The sequence below is a fragment of the Equus asinus genome, chromosome 10, assembly GCF_041296235.1.
Source record: "Equus asinus isolate D_3611 breed Donkey chromosome 10, EquAss-T2T_v2, whole genome shotgun sequence".
Lineage (NCBI taxonomy): Eukaryota > Metazoa > Chordata > Mammalia > Perissodactyla > Equidae > Equus > Equus asinus.
The window spans coordinates 17,343,219-17,358,351 of record NC_091799.1 but is presented as its reverse complement, the minus strand read 5'-3'; the positions used below and the strand labels follow the sequence as shown (position 1 = coordinate 17,358,351).

The following is a 15,133-nucleotide window of genomic DNA, read 5'->3' as shown; positions in this document are numbered from 1 at the left end:
GATGCATGATACCCTGCATATTATCTGACCAATGCCCAAGGATGTTATCTCCCGTCTTGGTTAAGGCTGGAGAAAGGTCCTCAGCTTTTAAGAACCTCCTTGTTTCCACACCCCCACTTTACCCTAGTCATGAGAGTTTGAGGAAACCTGGGATTTACGTCTTTCTGTTGACTCTAATTTAAACCTAAACAAACCCTCCGGTCTGACTCTGGTTCACTCAAAGCAGCATTGTCCAATGGAATTTTCTGTGATGCCGGCAAGTTTGTATATGTGTGCTGGCCGTACAGTAGCTAGCAGCCACATGTGATTATTAGGCACTTGAAATGTGACTAGTGCAACTGAGTTTTTAAATTTAATTCTAATTTATTTAAGTTTAAGTAGCCACATGTGACTAGTGGCTGCAGTATTGGACAGCATAGTTCTTGACTATCTAAGCAAAGAGGAAGTTTCCTTCATGGTGGGTGTCATTCCTGCTTCACTTGTGACCCTCTCCATGCTTGGCTGGTCATAAACAGACTGAAATTTCAGTCCTTCTGCAAGGTGACTTTGACGCTGTTAGACGTGCCTCCTTGGTTTCTCCCTATCTCAGGGAAAGAATATGCTTTCAATTCTCTCCCTTTTTTTCCTAGGACTGGTGGAAAGTGGAAGTGAATGACCGTCAGGGTTTTGTGCCAGCCGCATACGTGAAGAAATTGGACCCTGCCCAGTCAGCCTCCCGGGAGAACCTCCTGGAGGAACAAGGCAGCATCGCCCTGCGGCAGGAGCAGATTGACAACCAGTAAGCACGATGCGGCCGATCACAGAGGTTTGGGCACCATGCAGGACTCAGTCTGCTCACACGTGGGCCAAGGGTTGGGCAGTGTCCTGAGGTTTCTGGAGCACATGTTCTTCAAGCGCCGTCGTCAGGACTCAAGGCCATATTCTTGGCTGCTTTCCCCAAGTCACTTTTAACCCACAAAACTCTGTTTGAACCTAATATCCCTGACTGATACCTTATTTTGCTTTGTTTTTTCCCTCACATTTGTGAATTTCTTTTCCTAACCAGCGTTTTTCTAATTATTCCCACCTTAACCTTCGTCCTCTGTTCGGGAGATGTTTTCTGAAATTGCATTTTTGGAAGTTCACACCCTTACAGCTCTGCCCCTTTTGAAAGGCTGTTGAGACAGCTTCTCTCTCTGCCATGGTTTTGTGTTCTGAGAATGGGGGGGGTTGGTTGTTTTTTTTATTGGCTCCTCCTCTTTCCTATAGCTACGCCCCCACATTGACCTATGGCCCTCCTTTAGAGCATATCCTACTCTGCTAATGAAATTAGCAGCTTTGGACACTTGGGAAATGCAAATGGTGCCTTCTCACTGGAGAATTGTAGAACTTTTCTGACCTTGGTGATCCCTGAAAAGATCAGTTATTTACAAATAACTTATGGACAAATCTACTTTATGGTATTTACAAATACTTGCGACTTTTTCTGCTGCTGTTGAGACAAGAATGAGAGGTTTTGGCCAGGTCATAAATATGAGAGCAAAAGAACGGACTGGCTGTCTGAGTAAAGCTGTGTCTTAGCTCTCAGTGAAGCTTTTTCTAAGAGCGCTCATTCTGTTCCCTGGCCTGGTTCTGTGAAGTTACCAGTGTTTTCAGCAAAGGAAAACTTACTGCCTTAAGCATCGCACTCTCATCAGGGAGACGAAAATGAACTAACCCTCCGTTTAATTTTCCTGCTCTCTCTCCACTGTGATTTCCTTCATGGCCTGGCCTCCTTCAAGAGCTTTTGAATGACTCTTTAATTTTCCCCACTTTAAGCATCCACTGTCATGGCACCAGTCAAAGCTGCTGCTTTTCATCCCCGTGGATTAATCCCACTAATTTGTGCATGCTTTTGCTGTGCCCCCTTCTGTGCAGGACACGCATAACTAAGGAGGCCGGCAGTGTATCTCTGCGTATGAAACAGGTGGAAGAACTGTGAGTAGGCTGAGAGCCTTGCTGCGCACCCGTGTCCATGGCTGTGCCTGTCCATTCTCCCCCTGCCGCTTCTCTCGAAGGCACTTGTCCATCCTGAAAGAGGAGGTGGTGGCAGGGACTGCCTTCCATGCAGCAGCTTTTGCTCCCAGGGAAGAGGTTTTGGTGAAGCCATGTCAGTTGACAGCCACTCATCTTGTGGGTGCTTCCACGTGCAGCTGTGTGTTCAGAGTGGGGTTGCTTTCCCCGTTGGCTTTTGTGGTGGACCAGCCACTATTGGCAGCAAACCTGAAGGCTGACTCTGTAGTGTTCTTTAGAGGGAAGGAAATTAAATGCCCCTCTTTAAAGTGCTTTGGTTCTTGGGAACTTGTTCCTCTCTTATTTCACTTTGGGAAGCTTAGATTTGATGGTGATTCTAGGGTGTTTTTTTTTTTCCAACTTTTGACACTTTTTTTGTTTGTCATTTTCATGTCTGAAGATAGTAGGAGTTTAGCCTTTTGTATATTAGTTACCAAGGGTTAGAATATTCTTTGATTCTTGTTAAGAAATCTTCAGGGGTCGGCCCAGTGGCGCAGCAGCTAAGTGCACACATTCTGCTTCAGCCGCCCGGGGTTCTCCGGTTTTGATCTCGGGTGTGAACATGGCACCACTTGGCACGCCCTGCTGTGGTGGCATCCCACATATAACGTAGAGGAAGATGGGCACAGATGTTAGCTCAGGGCCAGTCTTCCTCAGCAAAAAGAGGAGGATTGGCAGCAGATGTTAGCTCAGGGCTAATCTTCCTCAAAAAAAAAAATCTTCAGCTAACGAAATAGTACAGATACTCTGTACTCTACATGTTTTCCCTTCTGCAGTTGCCAAAACGTTCTGAGAAATAAATATGTTATTTTAGGAACAGTAGAAAATTCCTCCTGTTGTGGAAATGCGGACATCCTATATGAGGCTGTTTTAAAGCTCAGCATATCTTCACTCCCCACTTGGGGGCTGCTCGGAGAATTATAAGAGAGGAGAAAAAGCCCTCTGTATACATTATGCCAGCAACTTCATCTCATCTCCCAGCTGTAGTCGCATGAGCCCTGTGTTATTGTGCTGAACGCTTGGTTTCGGTCATTTGTGGTTGTGATGTTATAAAAGCAAAATTGGCCCAGGGATGAGGGTGCCTGGCTGTTCTGGCTCCCCAGTGGTCAACAGTGCAGTCCATGCTCATCCCTGAGGCTGGAGTGTGGGTATTTGGCGTCTTCATCCTTGCTCTGAGACTTTCTCACGAGGCATCGTCATTACAAACTCATGACCTTGGATCCACATGTTGGAGACACCTAGTGGTTTGCCTTTCCATTAGCCTCTGTGGGAAGCTAACTGCCCGCCTTGCTCCCTCTTGTCACCCCCTTGAATCACGTCAGATACCGTTCTCTGCTGGAGCTGGGTGAGAAGCGCAAAGGCATGCTGGAGAAGAGCTGTAAGAAGTTTATGCTGTTCCGTGAGGCGAACGAACTGCAGCAGTGGATCAATGAGAAGGAAGCTGCTCTGACGAGTGAGGAGGTTGGCGCAGACCTGGAGCAGGTTGAAGTGCTACAGAAGAAGTTCGATGACTTCCAGAAGGTAGGAGAAGTCTTGCTCCGAGCTGCAAAATTGTTCAAAGCCTTGGTTCTCTTGATGTTTTTCCAGATTACTAGAACGAAAATTACATGGATTATATTCCACCATCTGTGAGCATTTTTTTTTTGAGGAAGATTAGGCCTGAGCTAACATCTGCCGCCAATCTTCCTCTTTTTGCTGAGGAAGACTGGCCCTGAGCTAACATCCTTGCCCATATTTTGTAATATATGTGGGACGCCTGCCACACATGGCTTAACAAGTGGTCCGTAGGTCCGCACCCGGGATCTGAACTGGCGAACCCTGGGCCACCAAAGCAGAACATGCGGACTTAACCATTGCACCACTGGGCTGGTCCCCTGTGAGCTATTTCTAAATGAGTTTAATCGAAAGTTTTCTTGGACCGATTTAGTTTCAAGGAAATACACGCAGTTTTCTCTATCTGTTGTTTTAAGATAGTTTTTAAACCTCAAATATAAAAATAGGTAAAAGTTTGTTCTTCATTGGGGTAAAATTCACATAACATACAGTTAACCATTTTAAAGTGCACAGTTGAGAAGCATCTAGTACATTCATGGTGTTGTTCAACCATCATCTTTATCTCATTATAAAACATCTTTAGGGGCCGGCCTGGTGGTGCAGTGGTTAAGTTCGCACATTCCGCTTCTCCGTGGCCTGGGGTTTGCCGATTTGGATCCTGGGTGCAGACGTGGCACTGCTTGGCAAAAGCCATGCTGTGGTAGGCGTCCCACGTATAAAGTAGAGGAAGATGGGCACGGATGTTACCTCAGGGCCAGTCTTCCTCAGCAAAAAGAGGAGGATTGGCAGTAGTTAGCTCAGGGCTAATCTTCCTCAAAAAAAAAACATAATAAAAAAACATTTTTATCACTTGAAAAGGAGACCACATATCCACTGAGCAATCAGTCCCCACACTCTCCCTCCCCAGCCCCTGGCAACCACTAATCTGCTTTTTGTCTCTGGGTTTATGTATTCTGGACATTTCGTACAAATAGAACCATATCATGTGACCTTTTGTGATAACTGCTTTAAGTGAGCGTGTTTTCAAGGTTTGTCCTTGTTGTAGCATGTAACCATTACTTTCTATGGCTGAATGATACTCCATTGTATCCATATACCCCATTTTGTTTATCCATTTCTCAGTTTAAAAGTATTCTTACAACCACTTAAAATGGGTGAGGGGCTTTTTCTCTCACAGTGGCTGGCTTTGAAATTTAATCACATTTTAAAAACATTATGTCTTCTCTCCCAAAGAAAAGTTAAAAAAATAAATTTCCGTTCAAACAGAATAATGGTTCACTAAGTATAGTTAATTAAGTAAATTTGAGACGGAATGTTTCTAGTACCCTATCGTTTTTTTACTTGATAGTGACAGTCAGGATTTCCTGATTCAGGTCACTGTCAAGGAATAGAAAAACCAATTCCTAGGCTCCCTGTTGAACAGAAATGTATAGATTGAAACCGTAGTTTATGAGTGTCTGTTGACTCCCTCCTCCTTTGAATTGCTCTTGTGGGTTTCAGTTGTTATCCTTTTGCTTTAAAGGATCTGAAGGCCAATGAGTCACGGCTGAAGGACATTAACAAGGTGGCTGAAGCCCTGGAGTCTGAAGGTCTGATGGTGGAGGAGGTACAGGCGGTGCAGCAGCAGGTGAGCATCTGATCGCACGCTGAGGCTCTGTCGCCGCAAGGAAGCAACTTGGTTCCTTCCTGTGTCCTTCATAGTCCAGCGAGCAGTGTACCATAGCACCGAGTTGTGGCCAGAGTATAGACCAGGCCTTCTATGTGACCAAAGCCATCTGCTCACCTTGAGCAGCAGGGAGAACAGCTCCTGTCTCTGTGCCCTCCGAGTGTCAGGAAAGATGCCTGATGCTTGTGTAGCCCTTAACTAGTCATAAACCTGTGACTCCTTCAAAGGCCTTACGTGTGAATATTCGGTCTCTCTTGGAGACTTTAAGAAGTTCCTCTGGCCAACAGGACTGTTTGTCTTTTTGTAATTCTCTGCTGTGTCTCCAGGTTTGACAGTAATGAGTAGACTGAGAGGTGTGTGTTTCCTCTAATAATAAACCGGTTTCCCTCTCTCCTTGTAGGAGGTGTATGGCGCCATGCCCAGGGTAAGTCCCAGGTGCTCCGGTGGAACTTGAACTTGAGAAGGATTAGATCTTGGGAAGACTAGGAAGTCAAGAGCCCCTTAAGGATTTTTGTTCCTGAGCCTCAGAGATGCCTTTTCTGTGTAAAAATCTGTGGGAAAGAAACAGCAGAAATTGAATTGATTTCTATTCACCACTCTCCAAAAGACCAAAGAAGTTTTTCTCTCTCCAGTTTCTTAAACTTCTCCCTCAGCTATCCTTTTGGTTTGCTGATTATGCCTTTTCAAAGAATCCTCTGAGTATGACATGAAGAGAAGTTGGCAGTTGTGTTATTAGATTTCCTTATTCTGTTTTCTACTGCATAAAAAATTAGAGTTTTCCTCTCCTATTTGTTTGCTTCATTCCGTCCAGCAGCCTTGCGGTTTGCTGCCAGGCAGTGCTGAGCTCTCACTCACAGAGGGGAGTGCCGTTCTGGCTCGTTCTCTGTGGCCGTCCTGCCACGTAAAGGCAGGTCCGGTGCTGCCTTGTCTGTGCTCAGTAGCAGGGCTGCCTAAACTCCTTCTTCTTCTTGGGATAGGATGAAGGTGATTCCAAGACAGCCTCCCCGTGGAAGGTAAGAACTCTTTTGCACATTATTGTTTCCAAAGGTTTTTCAGGAACAAAAATATTTTATGTCCATTTCTGATGTGCCTCTTTGTGAGCGTTCAGGCTTGCCTTGAGCCTTTGCTCATTTCTGGACTTATGTGGGCTGCTGTCTTTTTAACTCTGGCATCATAGTCTTTAAGTTTGTCTTGAAATGTGAGGTTTAATTTACAGAAGCAAGTGTTCCCCGTGCGGATACTGAGCACGAGGTCAGTTAGGCCCCATTTATTACGCGCGTTGCTGCCAGAGTATACTTTGCAGCGGTGGCACTGCCTTGTCAGGCGTGGTCTCGCCAGGAGGGTTGCGGTCCAGAAGGACGTGACGTGAACAACGAAACGACTAAGAATGGAAGAGTAACCTTGCCGTTCATCGTCTGCCTCCCCACTTTCTCCTCCGGCCTAAGAAAGGCTTCCTAGAGGGCTCCCACGTCCTTCCGAGAGATGTGAAGGGAGGAACAGGAGATGTTTACCAACTAATGCTGGACGTTATTTCACACAAATCCAGGGCTGGGGCTTGACCGGGGGCGCACAGCTCTGAGAGGAGTACAGGGGGAGCTCTTTTACGTGAAGTGTTTACAGCTGCGATTATGGAACTGGTCGCCCAAGTCCCAGTGTAGCATCCTTCTCCTGCCCCAGCTCTTCAGGACCAGGCCTTGAGTTCGAGGCAAGTTAGATAGAGCAGAGTTCTGCTATAGAAAAGTGCCTCTTCCGGAGACGTGAAGGAGGCATGAAACCTAAAAACCAGCGGCGCCCCGCCAGCCCTCCTGCTCTGGGACTTCTCCCGCTCTGTGTCTTGTCTGACCTGCTGTGAGGACTGCGGCCCAGAGGGATCTGTTCCTTTGGCCTCCTGTCCCTCCTGACTCTGACTTTTGCTCATTAAATACACTCCACATTGGGGCAGGGTGCATTTTTCCTTTGATTCAGCTTTCTCCTCTTTTCTAATCTTAATTTTTCTTATATGGGAAAAGTTGATCATTGGTGACATGAGTGGGCAACAGCCTTACCTATCTGATCTCCTGACAGAGTTTTCTGGTGACATAAGAATTCTTTCAGAAACATATTTCATGTGACTTTATAAACACCAATACCTCCTATTTCTGAAAAGGCTTGGTGATAGTGGGTGTCTTCCCTGTGTGCCCTGTTCATCCCACAATGGTTGAAAATGTCACCTGGGCACATCATAGGAACATCTGATGAGCCTGACTTCCCTCATGCAAGCTTGGCCCCGTTTTCTCTCATACTTAAGGTTATGGGCCTCATAATGCGTGTTAAGTAGAGCTGCTTTTGGATAGAACTAGGTGGGCTCTGAGATCCAGGTGACATTTCATTTTTAGAAGTAACTACGTTGACAAGAAGAAAGCTAATTCACTGGTTTGTTTTCTCTTTCGTCTGGTAAGGCTGTTGCCCTTAGTTCAAAGGGACACTGAAAAAGAACAGCCCAGTAACCATCATTAGAAATGAAATGGTGTACTTTACTGTTTAAACAGCCTCGGGTGCCAGCGTTTGTTAAATTGAGTATGTTTTCTGGACTGTTCTCCTGTAGTACAGACAAGAAAAAGACACTAATTGTTAGTCTTTCAGCTGTCTTTTCCTCTTCAACCAGCTATTTTAATTGTGGTTTTCACCACACTCTTTTCACTCTTCAATGAGTAAAATTAATCATTGAGTTGAGCCTGATTGTGCACTTGGGTTTCTCCATGACTTTCTAGTGGTTGATACTTTTATTAATGCCTCTCTGTTCAGAATCCTGACAATATGCCTTTAAGATAGTTTTGGTTGAGAATCGGGACCTAATTAATGGCTCTTGCATCTCAGATTTCTATCTCGTAATTGGCAGACACTTTGATTGGTTTTGCTTTTCTGCTTTCCTCCCCTACGTAGTCCGCTCGCCTGATGGTTCACACCGTGGCCACCTTTAATTCCATCAAGGTAAGAAACTGTGGCCAGCTCCGCTGTCTCCCCCTGGTTTCTCTCACTGTTGTCCTCCTCCTGTCTTCAGCAGAGCTCTTGTCCAAATGAGTTGTGTAGCTGTAGCACTTGTTGCTCTCCCGGATCCGAGGATACCCTGGGCAGATACCAGCTCTCCTCAGGCGGCTTGGTGGGCTTTCCCAGTCAAGACCTCGCCAGGCCTCAGCAGAGTTAGTCTTCCTTTAGCTTCAGCATGGCCAGGAGCTGCAAGGAGCATATTGTCTAGAAGGCGGTGAATGCCGCTCTTGCCTCCTCAGGAGAAGGTTGCACTCTTTCTGGCATCTAAGGAGGTTTGTCTCCTCCAGGACAAGGCCTGGCGGCGCTCCTGCGCCTCTCGGGCCTGCTGCTCGCCCTGGGGCTGCAGCCGTGCTCCACGCTTGCGGGCAGCAGGCTCTGGGACTCAGCCCTCAGCAGGTGCCAGTGGCACCGGGCTAGGAGCCGAGAGTGAGGGCAAGACAGCCGCGCCTCCTGCTGCTTCCAGGGTGACTGCAGGTCACTTGTTGGTCGGGTGTTCACACCATCAGATACGGCTCCCTTTGGCGAGGTTCTGACTTTCTGGACTTTTGATGTAGTTTCATACTAGTTTGCTCAAGTACAAAGGTTGGAAACGGGAAATTATCTATGCCCCAGCCCGTCCTTTGAAGTTAAGCCACCAGTCCTCTGGTTCGTGGCCCATTTCCCGGAGTCTGGTGTGGGTCTGACAGAAGAGGGGTTGCCTCAGAGCTGACACTTTGCTGTCCTCCTGCAGGAGCTGAATGAGCGTTGGCGGTCCCTGCAGCAGCTGGCCGAGGAGCGGAGCCAGCTCTTGGGCAGCGCCCATGAAGTGCAGAGATTCCACAGGTGAGGGACAGCATGGGGCTGGAAGAGGGAGAAGCAGGTAACTGTTGGGTTTACGTCAGCAGCCCCCAGATTTGCTAACTAAGCTCTCTGAGTAACAGCTGGGTCTTGTTAGTATTTTGTGCTCTGGTGCCTGGGACTGTATCTGACACAGTGCAGATGCTCAGTAAATACTGCTGAGTGACTGTGTGTTCTTTTGCTATTAGTGGCAGTCTCTGATAGATGTACAGATGCCAGCCAAGTAAACTTTTCCTGTGTGTGTCCTATACTCAAGGCAGCCATACTGGGCATTTGTTAACTTGAACGTATGTCTCATATGTAGAGATGCTGACGAAACCAAAGAATGGATTGAAGAGAAGAACCAGGCTCTGAACACAGACAATTATGGCCACGATCTGGCCAGTGTCCAAGCCCTGCAGCGCAAGCATGAGGGCTTTGAGAGGGACCTTGCAGCTCTCGGCGACAAGGTGGGAGGACACAGAGTCATCTTTCTACATTTCTGTCCAAGTGTCATGTTCTGCCTCTGCTCCCTTAGTTTGTGCTTTCTCACCACTTTCTTCCCATAGGTCAATTCCCTCGGGGAAACAGCCGAGCGTCTGATCCAGTCCCATCCTGAGTCTGCAGAGGATCTCCAAGAAAAATGCACTGAGTTAAACCAGGCGTGGAGCAGCCTGGGAAAGCGTGCGGACCAACGCAAGGCCAAGCTGGGTGACTCGCACGACCTGCAGCGCTTCCTCAGTGACTTCCGGTAAGGCACAGCATCCACTCACCTCTAGGGCATAGAGCCTTAGTAGTGATCGTTTTCATTAGGAAGATATTTGCCAAATGCTATATATTATATTCCTTCCTTAGACTTATTTTCCACTTTATATAGATATACCTTAGTCTCTTCCATGGACTTTTGTATTTTTTTTAAAGATTTTTTTTATTTTTTCCTTTTTCTTCCCAAAGTCCCCCGGTACCTAGTTGTATATTCTTTGTTGTGGGTCCTTCCAGTTGTGGTATGTGGGACACTGCCTCACCATGGTTTGATGAGCAGTGCCTTGTCCGCACCCAGGATTCGAACCAACGAAACACTGGGCCGCCTGCAGTGGAGCGTGCAAACTTAACCACGCTGAGGCAGCATCCCACATACCACAACTAGAAGGACCCACAACGGAGAATATACAACTATGCACCGGGGGGCCTTGGGGAGAAAAAGGAAAAAATAAAAAAAAATAAAATCTTTAAAAAAAAAGAAACAAAAACTTAACTATAACTATTGCCTCTGTTAGAAGCTATTATTCCGTAAGGTTAAAAGATTTTAGTTATTGGGCTGGCCTGGTGGCACAGCGGTTAAGTTCGCAGGTTCCACTTCAGCAGCCCGTGGTTCGTCAGTTCGCATCCCGGGTGTGGACATGGCACCGCTTGGCAAGCCATGCTGTGGTAGGCGTGTCATATACAAAGTAGAGGAAGATGGGCACGGATGTTAGCTCAGGACCAGTCTTTCTCAGCAAAAAGAGGATTGGCTGCAGATGTTAGCTCAGGGCTGATCTTCCTTAAAAAAATAAAATAAAGCAAATTAAAAAAAAAAGACCTTAGTTATAAACCTAATTTGCTTTTCCTCTGAGAAAGTCTTGATTTTTTTTTTAAATATCTCAACAAGACAGACAAGGCTTTGGAGTACTTGGCCCAGAGATCTAGCCCCATTCAGTAGATTGAGATTAACCCTAAATAACCGTCTGAGACAAGAATTATGTAGTTTTTCCTTTTCCTGGGTAGAAGGCATGCTCACCAGATATGTAATAGCTATTGCTCTGGGATCTGGTTTCCAGGGACCTCATGTCCTGGATCAATGGAATACGGGGGTTGGTGTCCTCAGATGAGCTAGCCAAGGATGTCACTGGAGCTGAAGCTTTGCTGGAACGACATCAGGTGGGTAGACCTGCCTGCCGAGTGGCAGAAACATGGTTGCTCTGCTGGGCCAGGAGGACCTCGCCGCTGTGCCCGCCCAGCCCGCCCCATTGTTGAGTCTCTTGGTGGTTGGTATTAGAGTGGGCATCTGTGCCAGTTACCTAATCCTTTCTCTCCTTTTGGCAGGAGCACCGGACAGAAATTGATGCCAGGGCTGGCACTTTCCAGGCATTTGAGCAGTTTGGGCAGCAGCTGTTGGCTCATAGGCACTATGCCAGCCCAGAGATCAAGGAGAAACTAGATATTCTAGATCAGGAGCGTGCGGATCTGGAGAAGGCCTGGGTTCAGCGCAGGATGATGTTGGATCAGTGCCTCGAACTGCAGGTACGTGTGCTGGACAGCAGCTTCCTGTTTGCCATGGGGTCTGACCAGGTGTTTCATTGCCAAAAGCTCCGTCTTCTCACCTCCCTCTCCCCTTCAGCTGTTTCATCGAGACTGTGAGCAAGCTGAGAACTGGATGGCTGCCCGGGAGGCCTTCTTGAACACCGAAGACAAAGGAGACTCACTGGACAGTGTGGAGGCCCTGATCAAAAAGCACGAGGACTTTGACAAAGCAATTAATGTCCAGGTGAGACCTTTGTACCATAGAATCCGCAGCTAGATTTTTCCAGATTGATGTCTTCTCCCTTTGTTGGCTTATTCTCCTTTCTTTCCTTAATGACTGGAGTAAAAAGAGTCATTGACTTGCTTAACTCAGCTGGAGAGCTTTGGCAGCTTCCTTAAATTAAAATACTTGATACTGACTCCTCCAAAGAAGTGACACAGTCACTGTGATATCTCCAGTAATACTGGATAGTTGGGGAAGAATGATATGTACATAAGTGGTTTTTTTATATAAATTATGGTATTTCTGAGGTTTTAATAATGGGGATGCCACAGGGGAAAAAACGTATTGTGAAGGGAAGGAAAAACAATTTTGTGGTTGGTAAGGGAATGCATGAACATGAACAGATCAGAAAGATGTAAAACTTCAATTTACAAACCGTTTTGTTGAAAATCTGACAACCTGATCCTCTTGAGGTAATTTTGTCTGACATCTGTTGGTGTTCTAGCCCCTGCCCCAGCCCAGCGTGACCTGGAATCTTCTTGAGTTAAACTCTACTCTAGTAATGATTGAAATCAAGCTTTCTTCTGGCTTTTTACACTCCTGCTTCTAAAGTGTCGCTGTATTCCGATCCTGTCACCGGCTAGTTCTCAGTCACCCAAAATAACCATTCTCCCTCAAGACCTGCAGTCGAGGCCAGGCAGGGGCATCCTGCCCAGCTTAACCTCACGCCTTTGTCTGCCAACAGGAGGAGAAGATCGCCGCTCTGCAGTCCTTCGCTGACCAGCTCATTGCTGCTGGCCACTATGCGAAAGGTGACATCTCTAGCCGGCGCAATGAGGTTTTGGACAGGTGGGTGTTTCCTGGTGCTGACAGATCTCACCTATCCTCGTGCGAGAGCCCTGCCCTGTCAAACTCCAAGGGATGTTCACATCTGGTCTCGGTTTCACTTTCTCAGGTGGCGACGTTTAAAAGCCCAGATGATTGAGAAAAGGTCAAAGCTGGGAGAATCGCAAACCCTGCAGCAGTTTAGCCGGGATGTGGACGAGATTGAGGCTTGGATCAGCGAAAAACTGCAGACCGCGAGTGATGAGTCGTATAAGGATCCCACCAACATCCAGGTGAGCTGAACGGACCGGCTGTTTATCTCTGAAGTAGCCTGTGACATGGAGCAGGTGTTGTTAAATTAGGCATCTTAAGGGGGACGTATCTGTAAGACGACTTCCTTGTACCCATGGTGCAGCCAGTGAAAATTATTTTAGTAAGCTAAGTGGAGAAAGTCCCACCAAATTGTCAGAGCCACTTAAAAGCTCCTGTCCTCATTTGTCTCTGTTGAAACCATGTCTGCTCTGAAAGAAGTCTGAGGACCGCCCCCCTTCTATTTGCTGTCCCCAAACGCTGAGCTTCCCAGGGGAAGTATGACAGCAAAATGAGTTTCTGTGTAAGAGCCGATACCTATATTCACATCAGTGTACTGAACTTTTGTTATTTTAATCTATTTTTGTAGCTTTCCAAGCTGCTGGTAAGTTTTTTATTTTTTTAAAGAGTTTTGGTTAAATGAGCTCCAGTGTTTGTGTTCTTCTGTAGAGATTCTTGTTATTGTGGTCACACAGTCTGCTGGTGTCTCTTCATCCATCCTCTTCATTTCTAATCGTCCATCACACTCCATTCAAGTGCGCCTGTGGGATGTGGCTTTCTCTGTTGTAATTAGCCTGCAACCCTTCACTCCCCTCCCTGCTCCAGTTTATCACGTAGGCAAATTCTGCACAATGTTTGATTTGGGGGGCAGTAGTTGACTGTTTTCTTTCTAGAGGTCCTTTCAATAAATGAAATGACCAGCTTTTTTGGTGTGGACGTGGGCTCGTCTTGCTGTGGGCTCATGCTTCTCAGTGGCCTAGGGCAGGGAGACTGGCGGAGTGTGAGAGTTGTATTGCACACACAGTCTGGTGTCCTGAGGTGCTGCTCACTGGAGAGGGACAGCTAGAGACCCACAGAGAGGCAGATGATCTGCTTGCAGATATAAGAGGAACCAGGGCTGAGATGTCAAGAGAAAAGTGGACATTATCCAAGGGGTAGTGGAAGGGGCTTTTCAGTCAAAATGTAGCTCAGAAGTTGCTTAAATGGGGGTGGGCCCTGTGGCCAAGTGGTTAAGTTCATGCACTCTGCTTTGGCAGCCCAGAGTTTCACCAGTTCAGATCCTGGGAACAGACCTGGCACCACTCATCAAGCCACGCTGAGGCGGCATCCCACATAGCACAACCAGAAGGACCTACAACTGTGTACTGCAGGGCTTTGGGGAGAAGAGAGATTGTGCCTGAGCTAACATCTATTGCCAATCTTTAAAAAAAGAAAAAAAAAAGCATATGAGAGAAGTGACTCAGTTAAAAAGAAAGAAATTGCTTAAATGGATGGAAGAAATGAAGAAATAGAATAGATGGTATTGGGGCCAGCCCCGTGGCCAAGTGGTGAAGTTCGCACGCTCAACTTTGGCGGCCCAGGGTTTCACCAGTCCGGATCCTGGGCACAGACATGGCACCACTCATCAGGCCGTGTTGAGGTTCTTCTGTAGAGATGGCGTCCCACATGCCACAACTAGAAGACCCACAACTAAAATATACAACTGTGTACTGGGAGATTTGAGGAGAAAAAGCAGAAAAAAAAAAAAGAATAGATGGTATTTGAATCAAACAGTGATCAGAAAAAAGGGAGTTGAGCTTTTGTCAGGATTTGTGGGTATTTGAGACCCGTGTTCCTGTGATTGGGCTCAGGCGTCAGAGTGTGTTAGTAAGAAGGGCACTTTACGTTAGCGCTGTCTCCCAGCCATGCGGCTCCATCCTTTCCCGGTTGCTGCCCCTGAAATGAAACATGTGATGCAGAACCCCTCCCCAGCTGTACTGCTTTTTCCTTTCGGTTCTTTTCCCCCAAATAACACTCTCCCCTGAAACCCTGCATTTCTCACCCAGAATTGTGCTACAGCTATGTCCTCGCTTGTCTCTTGTGGTGTTCTCGCACCTTCTGTTTCTTTGTGGATTTCTAAAGACCCAATCAGGCCCCAGCATCGGGATCCCGTTATTCCCCCAGCCCTCTCTTTTCCTAGGAAAGAGAAATCCCCACCTGTAGTCAAACCTGGCTTTTGATGACACCCAGGAATTTTGATTAATAGCAGCTGCCCCATGAGAAGCCAGCAAAGCCAAGGTCTGCGGCAGCTATAGACTTCTCTGTCGACAGAGGGTCAGCCTGACCATCAGACACATTGCTTCAGAGTGACTGCTGCCTTAGAGGAGGAGAGATCCATGTGCGTGCTCTTTCTTAGAGCTTTTGTCCACTATGGAGAAAGCCGTGGGTGGAAATTATGTACAGGTGGATTCAAAACTACAGTTGGCCGTTGCCATCTTCTGCAAAACGTTAGAAAGTGTCTGTGTAGGACTTCACTCCCAGCCAGCTAGTCCAGCTGAGTTAAGAATTGGCTCAATTCACCTCCTCCCGGGCCGGTAAATTCCCTTTCTCCTGGCCCAGACCTTCTGCTGAACCCCTCCCTA

General features: G+C 47.0%; 1 protein-coding gene across 18 annotated transcripts in view; it reads left to right on the top strand.

Moving 5' to 3' along the window:
* Nucleotides 1–15,133, top strand: part of SPTAN1 (spectrin alpha, non-erythrocytic 1) — a 63,371-nt gene that overhangs the window by 29,766 nt on the left and 18,472 nt on the right. For 5 of the 18 annotated variants that reach the window (XM_070518609.1, XM_044778642.2, XM_070518603.1 and 2 more), the window contains exons 22-37: nucleotides 630–778; nucleotides 1,897–1,956; nucleotides 3,354–3,552; nucleotides 5,108–5,212; nucleotides 5,652–5,675; nucleotides 6,229–6,264; nucleotides 8,174–8,221; nucleotides 9,009–9,100; nucleotides 9,420–9,564; nucleotides 9,664–9,845; nucleotides 10,912–11,011; nucleotides 11,177–11,374; nucleotides 11,472–11,618; nucleotides 12,343–12,446; nucleotides 12,553–12,715; nucleotides 13,102–13,116. In XM_070518609.1, the coding sequence (XP_070374710.1) occupies nucleotides 630–778; nucleotides 1,897–1,956; nucleotides 3,354–3,552; nucleotides 5,108–5,212; nucleotides 5,652–5,675; nucleotides 6,229–6,264; nucleotides 8,174–8,221; nucleotides 9,009–9,100; nucleotides 9,420–9,564; nucleotides 9,664–9,845; nucleotides 10,912–11,011; nucleotides 11,177–11,374; nucleotides 11,472–11,618; nucleotides 12,343–12,446; nucleotides 12,553–12,715; nucleotides 13,102–13,116 (1,767 nt within the window). The remainder of the gene's footprint in view (nucleotides 1–629; nucleotides 779–1,896; nucleotides 1,957–3,353; nucleotides 3,553–5,107; nucleotides 5,213–5,651; nucleotides 5,676–6,228; nucleotides 6,265–8,173; nucleotides 8,222–9,008; nucleotides 9,101–9,419; nucleotides 9,565–9,663; nucleotides 9,846–10,911; nucleotides 11,012–11,176; nucleotides 11,375–11,471; nucleotides 11,619–12,342; nucleotides 12,447–12,552; nucleotides 12,716–13,101; nucleotides 13,117–15,133) is intronic. The other 13 variants (XM_070518610.1, XM_070518608.1, XM_070518604.1 and 10 more) reach the window with 7 other exon arrangements.